General features: G+C 43.9%; 1 protein-coding gene across 1 annotated transcript in view; it reads right to left on the bottom strand.

Moving 5' to 3' along the window:
- Positions 1-15,976, bottom strand: part of CTNNA1 (catenin alpha 1) — a 104,920-nt gene that overhangs the window by 19,461 nt on the left and 69,483 nt on the right. Inside the window, exons 9-10 of the mRNA XM_061360572.1 lie at positions 14,370-14,462; positions 2,387-2,543 (exon numbers count right to left, since the gene is read on the bottom strand). Coding sequence (XP_061216556.1) covers positions 2,387-2,543; positions 14,370-14,462 — 250 coding nt within the window. The remainder of the gene's footprint in view (positions 1-2,386; positions 2,544-14,369; positions 14,463-15,976) is intronic.

Here is a 15,976-nt window from a genome sequence, read left to right as displayed (position 1 = left end):
GTCAAGAAAGAGATGACTAAATGTAGACGGAAGTCTGTGCATTTACAAACAGCACGAAGAAAGCCAGTGGGGAAAAAACCTTTTTCACCATCATCTATTACAAGCAGGGGCATAAAATGAAGCAAGAAGGCGACACTGCAAAAACAAGGTGGCTCTTCACAGTTCAGCTGTGAACTCTGCACAAGATGATGGAGATGCCAGTGGTTTATGACAGTCAGAAGAATAACTAACGCAGGCTTAAATGAGAAAAGTCTGTCAGGGACTGTTCAGCAGGTAACACCTCTGCTGCTGGAGCTCCCTGAGCTGCAGATCACTCATGGTTGGGAGCTTGTAGGAAAGATGTTTAGGCTACAGGACTGCTCCATTCATTTCCTATGCCCTGACAATTAGCCACCACAAGACTGTTGTCCTAACTCAACAGGGCCCTTGTGCCATGCCCTCCATAAAATGTGGTATCCTGCAAGCTTATCTACAGCACTGTGCATTTAATATCCATCTTCTGTGACATTCTGCTATTATCTAAACCCAACCTCTCTTTCACCAAGCTTTTACCTGTGGATAATTGATACAATTCTGAAGCATAAGCTGCACAATGAAGCATAACTTCATGATGGACAGCACAAGATACTGTGGGAATGTGGTGAGGGCTTTTGAAACACAGACACAGACTCACAAGAGCTCTTTTAAATTCTGCTTACATCCCAGTTTGTAACTGATACAAACTGACACAAGCATCCTAATAACCTCAAACAGAACCTGGTATAAATCATACCCATCATGATTTGATCCAGAGAGATGTTTAGACTTTTAGCAGATGAATTGGAGTTGTGGCATTTATATGGAGAACATTTATCAAAGTTCAAACAAACAATATTTAAACCAGTATTTATGTCTTTAATACTTTCCTAACATCTCTTCAACAACACAGCACATACAAATAACTGCAGGATGCACCTGAGCATCTGCAGGAGTCTCAAACCACAGCACTGCCATGATGCCATGGCAGTGGCAAGCACACGCTCTAGCTGAGCTCACCCCTGAGTCAGCCTGCCACTGCCCCAGAAAAGCAGCATTCCTGCTTACTGCCAAGCCCTTGACACAATTCAGAGCAACCCAGCAGTGGGACACCTCAGAAGCACAGTACCCATCTCCTTGAATGACCTAGAAAGGATGCAGACCACTCGGTTCCTGTGGCCTGACCCACAGACTAACAGCTTTTTCTCTCTGAAATATTTTGCACATTTGTGGGCAAACTCCAAGTGGAGCCGTGAACCTCAGCACAGAGTTCCCTCTAAATATATTTCCCCAGAAATAGGTTCCTCATAGCTGTGCAATTTCAACTACTGCTGCAGCAACAAGCATGCAGACAAACAGCCAGGACATTCAACTGCCTATGAAGTTTATGCTGACTTACTGCAAAGAGCACTTGTATTCAAAACCTACAATATGTATGACAACACAGGTATCCCACTGTAGAAACACTACTTGGGTGGGGTTTTTTTAAAATAACAATACAAAATATGTTCTGTTTTTTTTTAATTCAGGACCTTAATTTTTCATCTCCATTTTCTAGCTGTGTGGACCTGCTACTTACGACTCAACACATCTTCCTGTGAAATTTCGCTTCACATCTGGAGTTTTTAGGTCATTTGAGATGCTCGAGCCTGTTCACATCAGAAAAATTAGACCCTCAGTTGGCAGTGGTAATGTGTGACTGGTACTGCAGACAGAATTCCTGTGGTTGTATCACTGACTAGATCAGAATTAGAGGATGTGGAAAGAAAAACGTCCCCCTTGTTTCTAGGTCACTGCAGCTAATAGTGGGTCTTTATCAGTGATGCTGATAAAACAGATCATCTTGGCAAGCTCTTTGCCAAATGGAATTATTAATCTATTATACTGATCTAATCTTTAAAAACGTCACTAAAGCTGACATGGTTGAAGATACTGACAGAACATTTCTGTAGGAACAGTTTTCTTTTAATTAACTTGTCTGACCATGGTTTGAGATTCAGTTTTGTTTATGTAAGAAGAGTTTAAGGTGAATGAGGGATCATTGTTTTTACTAGTGCACAGCTTGAACACAAATGTGCTCTGTTTGCCCCACTGTTACCGGTGAGGTCTGTCTGCAGTAGCTAGGTGGTAACTCGTCACTAGTTCAGCTAAGCAAGTCAGAAGCTTGAGATATAAAGTGCTGTTTCTTCATGCCAAGATCTCCTGCTCTATTTTCACACATCGCTCGGGAGAAGATGACACCTACCAGGTGAAGGGTCCCAACAACTTCCAAAAACCTGGGACGACTCCAGAGCACGTGTAGCAACCACCCATTTCCAGGAACAAGCTCAGTTACAAGCAGGATCATTTCCGAGATCGACCCCCTGGTTACCTGACACAGCCAAGAAGTCATCAATGGAAGTGATGTCATCGACAGCATCTGTCAGCACACGGACTTGCTTCTCCCACTGCTCTTTGAAGAGATCCATGTTCTCCTGAGCCAGCTTGCTTTGGGGTTTAGCAGCCAGAGCCAGTGCAGCATTAATGACCTGTAAAACACCTCTGGATATTTAAAACATACCCTTAACAAAACAATTCGTTTCCATATATTTATCCAATGAACTCAGCAGCAAACAAAACAAGTTTAGTAAGTTTTCAGGAACTTGATATTTAAACACAAAAGTGGTTTATTCTGTTGTTCTCATACCCAACTCATACTGCTTCACATTTATTATGGTTAGTTACTAGGAGCAAAACACTTGGCAAGTATTCACAAGAGCTAGCTTCACCTTTCTTCAACAGCACATGTTAAAAAGGTGTTGCCTTCTGAGTGCAGGTTGGGCTGCTAAGTATTTTAGACAGGATGACATTTAGTACACTGGAGGCTGCAATTCTTAAGCTACTTGCCAGAACCAGAGAAAAGAAGGTCAAAAAAGGATTAATTTCACAAAGCCTGAATTAGAAACAATATGCAAATACAAAATTAAAGATAAATTTTGTATTTATCTTCTTTTCCTGAAATCTTTACTCTGTACCTTGACAATAATTGTTATCACAGAATCACAGAATGGTTTGGGTTGGAAGGGACCTTAAAGCTCATCCAGTCCCAACCCCTGCCACAGGCAGGGACCCCTTCCACTAGAGCAGCTTGCTCCAAGCCCCTGTGTCCAACCTGGCCTTGAACACTGCCAGGGATGGGGCAGCCACAGCTTCTCTGGGCACCCTGTGCCAGTGCCTCAGCACCCTCACAGGGAAGAGCTTCTGCCTAAGAGCTCAGCTCAGTCTCCCCTCTGGCAGGTTCAAGCCATTCCCCTTGGCCTGTCCCTACAGGCCCTTGTCCCAAGCCTCTCTCCAGGTTTCCTGCAGCCCCTTTAAGGCACTGGAGCTGCTCTAAGGTCTCCCCTTAAGAAGCCTTCTCTTGTCCAGGGTGAACAAGCCCAACACTAGAATATGTTGAGATTTTTATTATGTGGCAGAGCCAGACTAGCCAGGGAACAGGAGAGAATACTATTTGATGCTCCTCCTGAACAACCCCTACTAATTTTCTCCAAACCCTAACACTGTAATTTACACCAGATCCTTGTTTTTCTGATCAGAACAAACGCTACACATACTGCAGGGTAACAAAGCTTATGCTGTGCCAACTAATCAGTCTGTTAAGTGACCAAAAAAGCACCTCTGAGTGTGGCAAGAAAGCACATCTCAAAAAAGCCTGCTCCTGTTCCTGCTGTATTGTGCTCCAGCAGAATGACCTGGAAACACGCCAGATGTGAGAATCCATCCGCAATCAGACCAACACAACAATCTTAACCTTGTTTTCAAGCACCTGAGAGTTAGAGCTAATTAACTTACAAGTTCAAGGTGTAATTTTTCTTCTTTACTTTAGGACTGTATTAATTTCACAAAGTTGCCAGACAAAATACGCAAGCACCAGATGTTCCTCATTTTCCAAAATCCACTTTCTCTACCTGCTCCATTTAAAAGTGTCATGAAGCATTGAAAAAAATATCTAACTCACTAAACATGGAAATGATGGTGATGTCAAACATATCACGATGGCACTGAACAGATCAGGCAGAAGAGGCTGATTCTCTCAAGGGATGCTAGAAATTAGCAGTGACTGAGGAAAATCCCCAGAAAAGCTCTACTGCTCTCCATGCTTCCATCCTGCCTCTGGAGATGGAGGCTGCAAGTCTGGGTCACTAATCAAAATAAGCTCGGTGCATTTGATAACACTGACAAATGTGAGAAACAATTTGGTATGAGGGGCAATCTGTTCAGGAAACCTGTGGGATGAAACATGCCTTTCAAGTCCCCATTCTCCATGAAGAACGTGGGGTCCTCTGCAGCTTCCCCTTCGTCAGAGCAGCCACTTAAGTCCTACCTTCTTGTCTAGGCAGCTGCACTGACTGGGTTGTCCCTCCAGAAACAGACCTCCTGCCAGCCATGGTCCAACGCTGCCCTGCTCCCCTCACTCCCGCTGCCTGTTAAGATCATGGTTCTCAAGCCCCCCAAAAAGCTCTGCAACACCCAAGAGATGATATTTAAACATTTAAAATCAAACAGAAACAGAGGCTTTAGAAAGGGAAACATGTCCTCTGCTCAAGAGCCCTGATTCTTTTATCTAATCACTGCCATTTCCTGCCCCAGCCTGGCTGATGTAGTGAGTTAACTCTAGATATCCAAAGTTTTATATCAAGATGAATCCAAATAGTAAGTGTCCTGGAAACAAAAAAGGTAAACTTGTCAACGCCCCAGAAATCTGCTCTCAGCTTTTTTCCTGCTAGTAACTACTGAGACAGAGAAAATGGTGACACCAAGAGTCAGGACTTTGTCTCCTGCTCTCTTCTAGCTGCCTGGGCTAATATCGGATATGAAAACATCCCTTCAGAACTGAGACAGGTCAGCATTAATGCAAGAGAAACATATGGCCTGTGTACCTGTGTGATGTATGTCTGGACAGCAGCATCTGTCTGAACAATTAATCTCTGTCAGCAGCACATATCTAATCCCAGATGCCCACGTTAAGCAACTCTTCACAGATAAAAGAAGAGCTGTCATAGATAGAGGGCTCAGCAAGTGCTCAAGAAACTCAAACAGGGCATCATCACCAAATGCAAATGCAGGAGGAACAAGCTGCACCATTGTCCTCCCACCAGGCAGCTTACCCAAGTGAAAAAAGGGAATATTTTATATAGTACAACAGCAAAAATGCATGGCCAAGGCAAATGTATTCTTAAGAAATGGCCAAGCAAAGCAAGAGCGTAAGAGCTCCCTTACACACAGACATGTCTGGCATTTGGAAAGCAGCCAGCAGCACTAGAGATGAGGACAACCTGGTGGGGAAATCAAAGGCTATCAAGTGTCACTGCAGAGCAAAAGACAAACCTACAGCTCAAGAAACCCATACAGGTATGTGTGTGCTCAGGGGGAAATCCAAGACAGCAGGTTCAGCTCCACAGCCCTTTACTGTAGCACGTACTCTATCTCCATGTGCAAAGTGATCACAATATTCAGGTTTAGCAGGGGTGCTAAAACCCTTCACTCCATGTACAGCTCAGTATTTACACGGGTGAGTTATCCCAGACACGTCTCACATGTCTCCTTGAAGGAATGTCCCAGGGATTACTGACCATACCCCTCCAAATTATCTATTTGAGTAAATACACTCTTACACGATGCCCTGTATTCACTAAAGAGTGACTGTTGCATTTTCTGGCAGATGCTTAGATAGACAAGGGAAAAGGACAGAGATGCTGGATCTCTGCTGAGCTCTGGGGAGACGCCCCCTGCAGTCCTGATCCAGCTCTGGGGCAACAGCACAAGAGGGACGTGGAGCTCTTGGAGCGAGTCCAGAGGAGGCCACGGAGATGCTGCGAGGGCTGGAGCAGCTCTGCTCTGGAGCCAGGCTGAGAGAGCTGGGCTGGGTCAGCCTGGAGAAGAGAAGGCTCCTGAAGGGGAGACCTTAGAGCAGCTCCAGTGCCTAAAGGGGACTAAAATGACCCCCCTGTTTGGGTAGGGGGAAGGTACTGATCAAAGTACACTACTGCTTTTCCAAGAAACATGAACTGTTAAGCAATTAATATGAGTAATTTACAGGAAGGATATATATATATATACATGTCAAATAATAGGACTAACAAGTCCAGACTACCTGTAATGTAGCCAATTCCATGTAAAACATTTGGTACTTTCAAGGAAATATTCTGCGTTTCAGAGCTTCTCAAGATGCTGCCAGAGCACTGTGATCACAATGACTCACTGAAGTTGTACAAAGAAAAGAATCAAACAGGGACATTTTGAGACTATCCAGAAGGAAATGAAGCATGGCACAAAAGCACACTATTTTTATCGGTGCTTTGTTTCATGTAGCAATTGCAATGTTCAACTCAGAAAGCCCAGTGCTCAACAAGGAGGTTCCAGAGAGTTGCTTGGAGTAGCTCACCTCCACCTCGGAGCTTCCTGCACCAGCAGCCAGGAGATGGGGGAGGCTCAGAGTTCAAAAGACCTGCAGTGGATGTTTCAAATCCTCTTCTCATGTCTTTCATGGGAAGAAACTGCTTGGTGGGGGTTTCATTTTAATTATTGTTATTACTTAATTCTTTTCCAATTTCTCTATTGAAACTAAAGATGGCAGACTGAATTTATGTATTTATACCTTTGTAGAACAATGAAAAGTGACTTCAAATGCTCTCTTAAAAAATACACTACTCCAGGACAGAAAACACTGTAACCTCAACTATACTTGAGGGTAATTTCAAGCCACTGGGTCACTTAGAATTCACGTTTTTAGGCTTAATTTAGGATGGTTTCCAGGCTCACCTTTATAACAGCCCATGTAAGAACTGATAGAGGCTAGGAGAAAGGTCTTATACTTGGTCGTGGTTCTACAAACAACAATTTTGAACACATTGCTGGCAAGGCTGAAGGAAGAACGTTACTTGTGAGAAGAAAACTACCGCCTATTTATGCTGCACTGCAATCCCTAGCTCTTGTGCCTTCAGACAGTCTCCGTGCACACGGTGTGTGTAAGCCACACAACTCTCCATTTCAGTGGCTATGAGCTTCCTGGGTTTTGACTCAGACTTTTAGATGGGGATCCAATCACACTGCAGGATAAAGTCTGCCTCGAGAAGAAGATCTAAGAGCAAAGGCAGAAGCAGTGATCTCAGGTTTGCCTTTGTGAGCAACCTCAGCACGAGGCTAAGTGAAAGCATGCTCTTCTTCAACCTGCCAAAACTAGTACTGCACCCCCAGAGTGTGAGCAGCAGTCGAGGGAGGGGATCCTGCCCCTCTGCTGTGCTCTGGGCAGACCCCCCCTGCAGTCCTGATCCAGCTCTGGGGCAGCAGCACAAGAGGGACCTGGAGCTGTTGGAGAGAGTCCAGAGGAGGCCATGGAGATGCTGCGAGGGCTGGAGCAGCTCTGCTCTGGAGCCAGGCTGAGAGAGCTGGGCTGGGGCAGCCTGGAGAACAGAAGGCTCCTGAAGGGGAGACCTGAGAGCAGCTCCAGTGCCTAAAGGGGCTACAAGAAACCTTGAGAGGGGCTTGGGATACGGGCCTAGTGATGAAATGGGGCTTGGAACTAGATGACCTTTAAGGCTCCTTCCACCTCAAAGCATTCTAGGATTTTACGACCATGCACCACCCCTCATTCTCTCCTGTGGTATAGATGGCTAGTTGTAAGGTAGAAGCAAAAGCATGATTCTCTAATCACAGCTTTCTAAATGATCAACAAATGACTTCATGACCTCACCCCCAAAGCTGCCACAGCAGCTGCGCCCAGCCAGGACCATTCCCTTGCCCAGGCTGGACTGTAACACCCCTAGTGTTTCGGTATTGAAGAAAGCATAGCTTGCCTACTGGTAGTTTGTAAGAAGCTGCTTGTGATTTAATTTTACATATGCCAGATGTCAAAGTTACCTCCAGCATTCACCCTACTCATGTCCCCTTTCCTGCTCATAATTGCATTTTTGCTCCGAGTGGAAAAAAAGTTTCACAAGCAGAACATTTAAGTCATTTCCAGTTACATCCAACTCCAGGTCTGCATCCCATCTCTACTTGGTGCTAACCCTCTATGTAGCTCAATACAGCAAAAAGCACTCTGCGCACTCTGATGAGCTGAATGCCTGGAAGCAAAGCATACAGAAGACTGTTTTACATTTTCCCTAGCTATAATGGCAGCAACCAGCAAGTGTATGGAGGCTGATGCACCAAAAGAAGAACGCAGAGTTTTTGCTTTGATTTTCCATACTTTGTTGCAATGTATAAACAGTACTTTGAGCACTTTCCTGCAAAACTACACACGGGTACCTCTGCAGACTTATTTATTCTTCTTGTTACAGTTCTACAATGACCCCCAGATACACATTCCATTGAAATAAAATGACTTTCCAGTTTAGCATATATTAGTATCAATGTATTTACTGTTTGCTTATTGTGACTCGATAATTATCAACTCCCCATCTATGCAAAAAGCATTTTTACTGCAGCTGAAGACTGATACTGTAGTCCCAGGCAATATAGAAGCTGCAAGAATTTTGATGCCATTTGTTTTGGTGTCTGTGCTGCTTCACTTTGCATTTCACTGACTTCGAGTGCTGAAGCTTTGGGGGTTTCAAGGATTCTATGTCCTTCCTAGAAGCTGTTCTGCTACTGCACTCAGATCACACTGTGCCTGTGATGAAAACATTGGGTCCTCATGCACTAAAACACCTCCTTCTACAGAATTGAATCCTTTCTCCTGTCTTTGCTTCTTTTTATGCATCAGTAAGTGCTCCAGTTTCTAATACAGTTTCTTGGATGGCCACTCCTGTGCCTAGAGAAGGCTCCTTAAGGGGAGACCTTCTAACAGTCTTCCAGTGCCTAAACGGGCTGACAAAAAAGCTGGGGAGGGGCTCTGGACAAGGGCCCGTAGGGACAGGGCAAGGGGAATGGCTTGAACCTGCCAGAGGGGAGACTGAGCTGAGCTCTTAGGCAGAAGCTCTTCCCTGTGAGGGTGCTGAGGTGCTGGCACAGGGTGCCCAGAGAAGCTGTGGCTGCCCCATCCCTGGCAGTGTTCAAGGCCAGGTTGGACACAGGGGCTTGGAGCAAGCTGCTCCAGTGGAAGGGGTCCCTGCCCGTGGCAGGGGTTGGGACTGGATGAGCTTTAAGGTCCCTTCCAACACAAACCAGTCTGGGATTTTATCATATAAAACTACAACCCAAGTGTTAAGTTTTTAATGCAAGTATTTCTACCCAATGCCAATAAAATGCTTCAAGCACCTGTAATTAAACAGTCTGGAGATAGATCTGCTAGTTAGTACATTCAAAAAATCTGACAGCCTTTCAAAGAGAAGAAAAAAGGGGAAAACTGTTCTGTGTGAAGTCTTCACTGCAAGAGAAAGGAAATTATCTCCTTCTCCAGAAGCCACCTGGGAACTGGCAGTAATTGGGGACTCAAGGAGGAGAGCAAGCCTGACAGTCACGTTTGGGTCTGGTTGACTTGAGAAGGTTGATTGGAGAGGTTTAGTTTCTCTACCGTGCTGCAACTTCTAAACAAAAGGTTTTGTGCTATATGGAACCTCTACATGGGATTCCTTGTGCTGTGGTATTCTGTCTGTCTGTGTCAGTAGGTGTGATCAGCATATATAACCATCTGCCTCATCAGAAATCTATAAGCAGCAAATTGCTTTTCAAGCATTTCAAAATTGGAATGCAAGGATGTGGAACAGCAATTATTAATATAAGATGCTAATATGAGAAGAGCCAATTTATTTTTATATTTAAAAAAAATGTAATTTAATCCAAGAATTATCTGGAGTCTGTTTAATGGGCAACACTCACTTGACTGTGCAGGGGCCGTTGAGCTATGACAAACACTCTGTCTGTGCTAAGGTGGATATAGAGGGAGCAGGGAAAGGACCGGCAGAGATGTTGCCTGGTGCCCTCAAGATGTTTCTAAGGAGGATGAGCTATTTGGGTTGAGAAGAAAGGCAACCAGCACTGGCTCAGAGGCACCCTGCCTCATGGATGGGAGAACAGGTCCTGTGTGTCCACACCAGGGAAGTGCAGGTCTGCTGCTCCTGAAGGCTACTTCACAGATGTTAATTCTCGAGGGCAACTGGCTCCAGCTTTTGCTGGCAGAAGCAAACACTGGGAATTCTAATCCAGCAGGATTTTCTAGAACTCTCGGCCTGCCTGCAGTGTGGTTAAAAGTCTGTAGATGAACTTCATGGAGGCCTTAAGGAACAAGCAAGTCAACGGATCGCTTGTTAAAGCAGCTTCAAGTGACAGCAGACTGTCACATCAAAAGGCTGGAGCAATACTCTTTCCTTTCAAGAGCTGTACTGGGGCATTTTCACTGTTGCTTTCTAAACACCTACAGCTTGTATGATCAGACACACTCCTATGGTTAAGCTCTCAGACATCTTTAATGCAAAATGCTGTTACAAAACAGCTTTTGCAGGCTCCCAAAGCAAGTATTTCTTGGAAGCAGAACTCGCAGTTACGAGCGAGGATCCAGGTTTTCAAGTGGAGATAAACAAAATCTTTTGCTAATTTACCATTGGCAAGCTCTGTGTTTAGCAAGGAGGCAAAGAAAACTTCCCCCAGCGCTCCGCTAGGCAAATGGAAGCACAGGCAGCTGTTCCAAGCATTTCACAGCAGTACTTTTCCACTGCCATTATGAAAGACATCTAAGCATTTTTTGTTTTAAACGTTTAACCGGAGTGGTGGAGGGCTTTTGTCCTTCATCTTAACCCATCACAGACTGGCCTGTTTCCACACCACCCAACAAGGCATGAAGCTGCAGGTAACTCCTACGAGATGCTGGATGAAGTTGGTACACTTTGATACAGACTTTCAGCAATGCATGTCCTCAAAGAATTCACAGAATCACAGAACGGTTTGGGTTGGAAAGGGCCTTAAGATCAGCCAGTTCCAAACCCCTGCCATGGGCAGGGACACCTCACACTACTCCAATTCAAGCAGGGTTGTAAGTTCACAAAGAAAAGCACCAGTGACCCCCCTAATGCCACCTTACTCCTCCCCTGTAAACCCAGACTAACACAAGTCACCCCGTTGGCTACTACAGAGCAGGCACAGCTCTTCCTAACCGTTCTTTCTGCATGATCGAAAGGGAGCTTGAAATATTATATTAAGTCTTAATTTCTGTGTTAAGTGTCTGGGAACTCACAAACAGGAAGGATGATGCTGCTCCTGAGGAAGAGCCGATTTACAGTAACGACCACACTACACAAACATAACTCCTTGGTTTTGTACAGACTTCCCAGATGAAGAGTTTTCCACATCTTTTTCCTTGAAGAACTAGATTTTAAACCTGAGAGTGTGTGAAGATGATAATGGCAATGACTGGTTTCTTGTTCAAACCAAGTCCTCCCCAACCCATTTGAAGTGCTGCCTGTTCCTTACTCCTGCTGCTGGCTCAAAAAGGCAAGTTACAATCAGGGACTGAGTAACTGCCTTGAAATACAGCTTTTATAATTAACTCAACAGCTTCATTTCTACAGAAATCATTCTTTAGCCAGGAGTCTCCCACTCCCAGACTGGCCTCAACTCAGCTAAGCTATTTAAGAGGGACTCAAGTGCATTAAATTTCAGTTTCATCCTTTCAACCACAGCAATACCTTGAATTAAATTTCATACATCGTATTTCTGTGTGGTATTGATATAGTCACTTGAGTTTCAGAGACTATTGTAATTACTGATTGACTTGACTCATTCTGAATCCAGCATCTTCCTGGAAAAAAAAAACCCACATCTAAGCCAAAAAAACCCCAAAGCATATAATGTTGGGTTTAATCTGTATTTCATGCCTAATTCACATGGTTATTCAGCACAGACACCTAAAAGGATTCAAGAAGCAGCTGTGAATCTCATCAGGAATAAACTGCAAAATAGACAGATAATTGTCTGAAAAGGAAAACAAAATCCCACTATGTTTCCTATCTGGAAGCATTTAGAGATTATACAGAGTAACCCAAGTTTGGGAACAGTCAGTATCGTGGTTGAGGATGACAGCATGCTGAGTCGCTTATCCTGTATTGTTAGGAAGAAACCCAGATGCCATCTGTAAAACAGTTCAGACAAGTGCCCCTAATTATCTCTCAGGATTCACAACATATTTAAATACTCTCGGGGCATTAAAGAATCAACCAGAGAACATGTAATGTAATATAAAAGCCCTCTTTCAAGGGCTATGAACATCTATAGTGTCATTTACTAATCTCTTGGTGACGACCCTGAAATTAAGGCAAGACTGTGCAGTTCATCTGAACTGCAGCTTGGAAGTTCAGTTATGTGACCTTTGTAAAGCCACAACCCATCAGTTATAGCCCTCGTCCATTTATAGATAATCAAAGCTTCCAATGTGTGTTAACTATATTATCCATAATCCCTGAAGTCAGAGGTTAACAACTGCACTTCAGGAGATGTGACTAGAGCTTGGGGACTACTGAACAGAGTTTGTTCATTATTTCACGTCGACTATCATGCTGTTTATTTTTTAAAGGAGTGGGTTTAAATAAATAGGCAGTTGTTGGAAAAGCAAAGCAAGAAGAGTAGGAAATACACACAGCTTCGGCAATAGGGAGGGAAAAACACCCTGACAGACTTGGACAACTACCAGAAGCATTTAGATTCACAGAAAACCTAACTTTCTTAGGATGCTTATTTTCAAAAGCATCAGCATTTGTTTGGAGTAACATGCAGCAGACACCCATATTCTTGAAGATAACCACAAGAAATCATTATATCCAGCCTAGTTAGTTACGTTAGGAAAAAGCAAGCCCTTACACAAGACTAGATGCATTTTTAAAAGCTTTTTCTTCCACATGCTTTGCTCCAACTGTAAAAATTGACCTTTGGTTTTAACAAGCTATAGACACCACTTGCCCCAGGGTTGGGAGGCAAAGACCTGCACAGCCAGCAAAGGCATGGGCAGGAGTGGGAACCACAGAAGTCCACCCCAGGACAACAAAAGGTGTCCTAGATAGTATTGAATGTTTTATGCTTGGGTGCCTATCTTCACCTATTGAACAGATGAACAGTGCTACTGAACAGCACTGACTTACAAGTAAAAGAAAAGGTAAAACAGACCCGTTCTTCACACTGTCTTCCCTTCCTGCTGAGGCAGATACCAGTGAACATCTCTCTCTTCCTTTTGACTAGTTTTCCCAATATATATGGGAAAACCTGAACAAATTCCAGATAATCCTGAAACAATTCACCTTTTTTTTCCTAGAATGCCATTCAACCAGTTTTTCTGAGTATGTACTTTCCATTAGCTCCTTGTTACCAACACCAGCTTATTTCTGTGGCTTAGATCTGAGTTTCCTGTTGCTTTAAAAAATGCAAATTACAAGAATTGAATGTGCACTGTAGTCTTCAGGGGTTCAGCCAAGTATCTAGTTGTTGACATTTAAAACATCAGGGCTGTCAAAATGCAAGAGGATAGCCTAATGCTTATATAAGCTCTATTTCCTTGTTTCCATTAAAATGTTACTAATTAAAAGGTAGTCTCAGCCAGGTTTGAGCTCTTCACACATAGCCAGCTTCCTACTCTATTGAGAAGATTTTTTTGGTGGCATATTTATATTCTACTCAGGCAAAAAATAATATATCTATAATTCATCTTACAGCCTGCACAGGAGCAGTGGTAGCATCTTCACAAGACATCTTCCTGCAGGATGAATGTGTGCAGTAAACCACTGAAGCTTTACTGGTTTACTGTCTTGCAGGCTACTAGAATACTCCAGTCAAATGAAATCAGAGTTCTTGTGTAAAAAAGACCCCATTCATATCATTAATTACTGTTATGTATTTTAAAGTTTCTAAGTCTTGATGACTACTGCATCTCACTCGCTACACAGCAGCTCCAGGTGCCTAAAGGAGACTGACAAGAAACTGGGAGAGAGGGGCTTTGGACAAGGGCCTGTAGGGACAGGACAAGGGGAATGGCTTGAACCTGCCAGAGGGGAGACTGAGATGAGCTCTTAGGCAGAAGCTCTTCCCTGTGAGGGTGCTGAGGCACTGGCACAGGGTGCCCAGAGAAGCTGTGGCTGCCCCATCCCTGGCAGTGTTCAAGGCCAGGTTGGACACAGGGGCTTGGAGCAAGCTGCTCCAGTGAAAGGTGTCCCTGCCCGTGGCAGGGGGTTGGAACTACATCATAGAATGGTATCACAGATCATCGTATCATATCATCATAGATGAGCTTTAAGATTTCTTCCAACCCAAACCACTCTAGGATTCTACATATTAAGGTAAAAGTCACGTTCTGCAGCAAGTCCACAGAGCCACAAAGAGGCCAACACATGTACTAAGCAGGACCAGTGCCCAACTTATCGGAGTATGTCTTAAGTTCTTACGCTCTTCATTACCTGGGGACACAGGGCTTCAAGCTGGTTGGCTGACATGCGAACCAATTTCACACCTTCTTCATTGTTCGAGATGGAACAGGCCAAGTTGGCAACCTGTGTTAGAGGTGGGAGAAAACAAAACAACTGTTAGAATTGGGGTTTATTTCCCTCAGTAGGAACCTTTTTACTTGTCCTCGACAGTTACAGATCAGTAACCCATCATGAAATACAAAGCATCCACATTCATTCAGTTCTAACCAATTTGGAAAGTGCTGATGACATCTGTTCCTTCTCTAGCCATGAAACCATAACACATCCAATCGTAAAATCATAGCCATTTAAACAGAACAAAGAGATCCTTGTTACCATTGGTTCTGGTAAGTTCTCTCTAATAAAATGTACAAGAGCATCACTGCAGCACCTCAAGTGATAGTTATACAGCCTATTCCCACTTGAGTGAGACAGCAGCAACCACACAATTAAAAAACCCAATCCAGCTCCCATGCACCTGAGGATTAAATATTCTGATGTCTGTAGGCACAGGGATGCTGCCTTTTCCTTGGAATGTTTCTATATCCTACTTTGCGCCATCCCAAAAGCACTTGGAGGCTCACCAAGCAACTGGCCTATGCAAGCATGGTGGTGTTGCAGAACTCTGGCTGTTTTGCCAGTGCTGCACAGAGCAAACCTCTGCAGCAGGATACGGGTATTTGAATGCTTGAGGTACTTCTTATCTAGCAGAGACTGCTGTATCAGGCAAGGGCTCCTCTAGAAAGCCATTTATGCTGTGACTAATCAAATAAAACCATTTTCTGGTACAGGCGATTGTGAAGATCCATCAACAAGTCTTCAGAATACAAATAGCATCTTGTGGTGCTAAAAACTTTGCTCCAAAACCTTGACCTGCCGCACAGCAGCATCCTTAACTAGGTCATCTTGAACAGAGATGGCCTTCCATAAACACCTGCCTTAAGAGCACAGAGCAAGGGGACAGCACAGAAGTTTTTGGTAATTGAAGGTACTCCTCCTATCAGAGCTACTCTCAGGGGAAGGAAGTCTGAAGTAAGTTACATTTCCTAGTTGACAGGTGAATGACAAGCATGTTATTCTGAGCCATTTGAACACAGAAAGGTGTAAAAATAGCACAAAGTGAACTGAGATGAACACTGAGTACTGTCCTTTCAGAGAGAGCAACCTGCAACCCCCATCGGTAAATGTGCTGTAGAAGCATCATCACAAGCCAGCAGGCTCTCAGGTAACACCAGTGAACCAGATTTCTCCATATATACTTTTCTCTGTAAGCTGGGGAAATTCCATTCTCCCTTTAATTAAACTACCCTCTGCATTCATATCCAAGTCATTCTGAAGTAGGAACTGCAGCTACATCACATGCTTTTCCCCCTCCCCAAGCCATTCCCTTATAACGATGCTCCCACACAGAATACATTACTGTCCCACAAACCATCAACCACATGCCAATATACTTGAACAGCAGTTTTCATCAATTCCATTATCAGTCTGGGGACCAAAAAACAAACTCCCATTGCAGAGCACACAGCCCCTTTCTCATTCTGGTTCCAAATCCAGTTACAAAGGATGAAACCAGTGCACTGTCAAGAAGAGAGGTA

Source organism: Neopsephotus bourkii, unplaced genomic scaffold (genome assembly GCF_033783945.1).
Source record: "Neopsephotus bourkii isolate Nb327-2 ecotype Australia unplaced genomic scaffold, CSIRO-AGI_Nbou_v1 NB_1031, whole genome shotgun sequence".
NCBI lineage: Eukaryota > Metazoa > Chordata > Aves > Psittaciformes > Psittacidae > Neopsephotus > Neopsephotus bourkii.
This window is presented reverse-complemented; position numbering and strand designations above follow the sequence as displayed.